Source organism: Galeopterus variegatus, unplaced genomic scaffold, assembly GCF_000696425.1.
Source record: "Galeopterus variegatus unplaced genomic scaffold, G_variegatus-3.0.2 Scaffold5079, whole genome shotgun sequence".
Classification (NCBI taxonomy): Eukaryota; Metazoa; Chordata; class Mammalia; order Dermoptera; family Cynocephalidae; genus Galeopterus; species Galeopterus variegatus.
This window is the reverse complement of record NW_007731190.1, coordinates 135,719-138,123: the sequence shown is the minus strand read 5'-3', so window position 1 is coordinate 138,123 and position 2,405 is coordinate 135,719. Positions and strand designations below refer to the sequence as shown.

Here is a 2,405-nt window from a genome sequence, read left to right as displayed (position 1 = left end):
TCTTGAGTACAAATACAGCAGAAAATATTCAAAATATTCCAAGCAGTAAGTTTTTAAAAATATAATATATAATACTTTAGAGCAGGGTTTCTCAACATCAGCACCACTGGCATTTTGGACCAGATACTTCCTTGTGACCATACTATGCATTACAGGATGCTTAGTAGCATATCTGACCTCTATTCACTAGATGTCAGTAGCGCATCGCCCACCTAACATTCATGATAACTAAAAATCTCTTCAGACATTGCCAAAATTTCCCCAGAAAGCAAAATTACTCCCAATTAACAACCAATGCTTTAGAGAATTGCAATAGCACTCTATCTTAACCTAAAGATAAATGACAGTTCAATTAGGATTAGATAGTATGTAACTTCCTACAAGATTACTCACAACCTCCATCTTTTAGTATTTTGCAGATTTTTAAATTCTTGGCTCTCACAATTTCTATACGTGTATGCAAATATCTGTATTGCTTCTGATAATTTTTATAAATTCCTCTCAAAAAGATATTAAAAACTCACAATACTCTCAAAGCTCCATGTTTCTTCTGTACCCTCTCATAATTTACCTAAACTTACACTTCACTTCTCCATAAAAAACTTTGATGTATGATTTCCCATCTTGGCAATCTGAATAATAATTTTAAATGAATGGACTTCTGAACAAGAAAGCCAATTAAACTTTCACTTCTCCATTAGAAAAAAATGAAGCCAGACTAAGTAAGGAGAGCATATTCAGTGTTTATAGTTTCTGGCTTCTGACGGTAAAGTTTATCTGTGATTTAAATGCTAAAGAAAGGCCAATTCAATCAATTTTTAAGTGAACTCAAATTCTGCAATCAATACAAAATGTCATTAAGAGGAGGAAAAAAGTTATTAGGTTTCTACAATTAACTTAAGATTACATGAACCAAATTCAGCTCTGGGATTTAAAACAGAAATAACACATTAGTTTATTAAAGTATAATTCTAACACTTACTATCTAATTTTTGTCCTTCTGTAAAAGTTTCCAGAGCACCAGCATAGTTTTTTTCATGGTATTCACATATCCTGCACAAGCATATTAAAAACAAATTAACATACAACATGAGATCATGGAAAACAGCCTTCTTTCTAAATAAAAAAAAAAAAATCTTGGTATTCTCTATTGTTGAAAAAAAAATTTATTTTCAGTATATGTTAATAAGCCGAGAGTATTTCAAAAATACTGTAATATCTAGTACAACTCTAATTAAAACACAATTTTGGAACTCACTTCAGAAAGAAAATTTGGCAGGAGGAGGGGGACAGGCACTGGTACAGGGATTCAAATCCTTGACCTTGGTGTTATAACACTGCACTCTAACCAATGAGCTAACTGGCCAGCCCAAGTACTTGATTTTAATTGTATGTACTCGCTTATTCCAAAATATAATTATATGAAGGAATTAAACAAGTTTCTTACTTTATAAATTCACATTTATCAACAGAAACAAGCTCGGATACAAAGTACACAAATATAGAGCTTTCGCAGCATTAAATGTAGCTTATCCAGCTTGGGTGAGGAACAGGACACTCTCTAGTCAGTTAAACATAGTAAATTCTAAATGTTGAACAAAAGAGATGTGAAATCTACAAGTTTCAATACCTTGCAGTTACTTCAATCATCACTATTTTAAAGCACACTAACTATAGATCTCCTATTACATACTGCAGTTACCATAATAATAGAATTGTAAGTTATTTTTTAAATTGAATCATATTCTCAGCCATAAAATGTATAAATACAGAATTTACATTTACATAAAGCTTACAATTAATTCAACAAATTATACACCTCCTATACATAGTCCAAGCCCAACAAGAAGAGTAGTTATTGCATACCCTTTTCTCAGCACAGCAGTAGAATTATTTGGATTGAGTTCAAGAGACTTCTTTGTATCAGCAACAGCATCTATACAAAAAGATGGGTTTTTTAGTCAGTTATTTACAGATCCTAGCAAAATACCACACACAAAATTTGAATCAGTCTTGGATTTTTAAGTTTTCAAGTTGGTGGAAAGGCCAAATGGTTTTAATTAGGAAAAGCTAATCCAAGATATAATTCAAATAAATATTACCCTAAAACCTTCCTTTTGACCCAATATTTAGTTTCCTTCTAAAAGTTCTTCAGTCAATGAATAAAGCTCTGTGTAACAAAGTTCATCTCCTTTTCTCATGGTACTGAGTCTTTCCCTACCCAGATTCTGAATCAGAATAATTTTCTAAAGCACACACTACAGAAATACATCCTTCTTTATAAAAAGGGGCAAATAACAGCCATTTCATTCAAATACTCTGTGAACAGTAAATGTGATACTACTCTATCAGCATATGCAATACTATGAATAAAATCTGTATAAATTCTCCACCCACTGAAGGAA

General features: G+C 31.8%; 1 protein-coding gene across 1 annotated transcript in view; it reads right to left on the bottom strand.

The window, feature by feature from the left end:
- LOC103604310 (suppressor of G2 allele of SKP1 homolog) overlaps positions 1-2,405 on the bottom strand; it is a gene marked incomplete at its 3' end in the record, with an annotated part of 31,660 nt that overhangs the window by 21,906 nt on the left and 7,349 nt on the right. Inside the window, exons 3-4 of the mRNA XM_008588876.1 lie at positions 1,867-1,936; positions 983-1,053 (exon numbers count right to left, since the gene is read on the bottom strand). Coding sequence (XP_008587098.1) covers positions 983-1,053; positions 1,867-1,936 — 141 coding nt within the window. The remainder of the gene's footprint in view (positions 1-982; positions 1,054-1,866; positions 1,937-2,405) is intronic.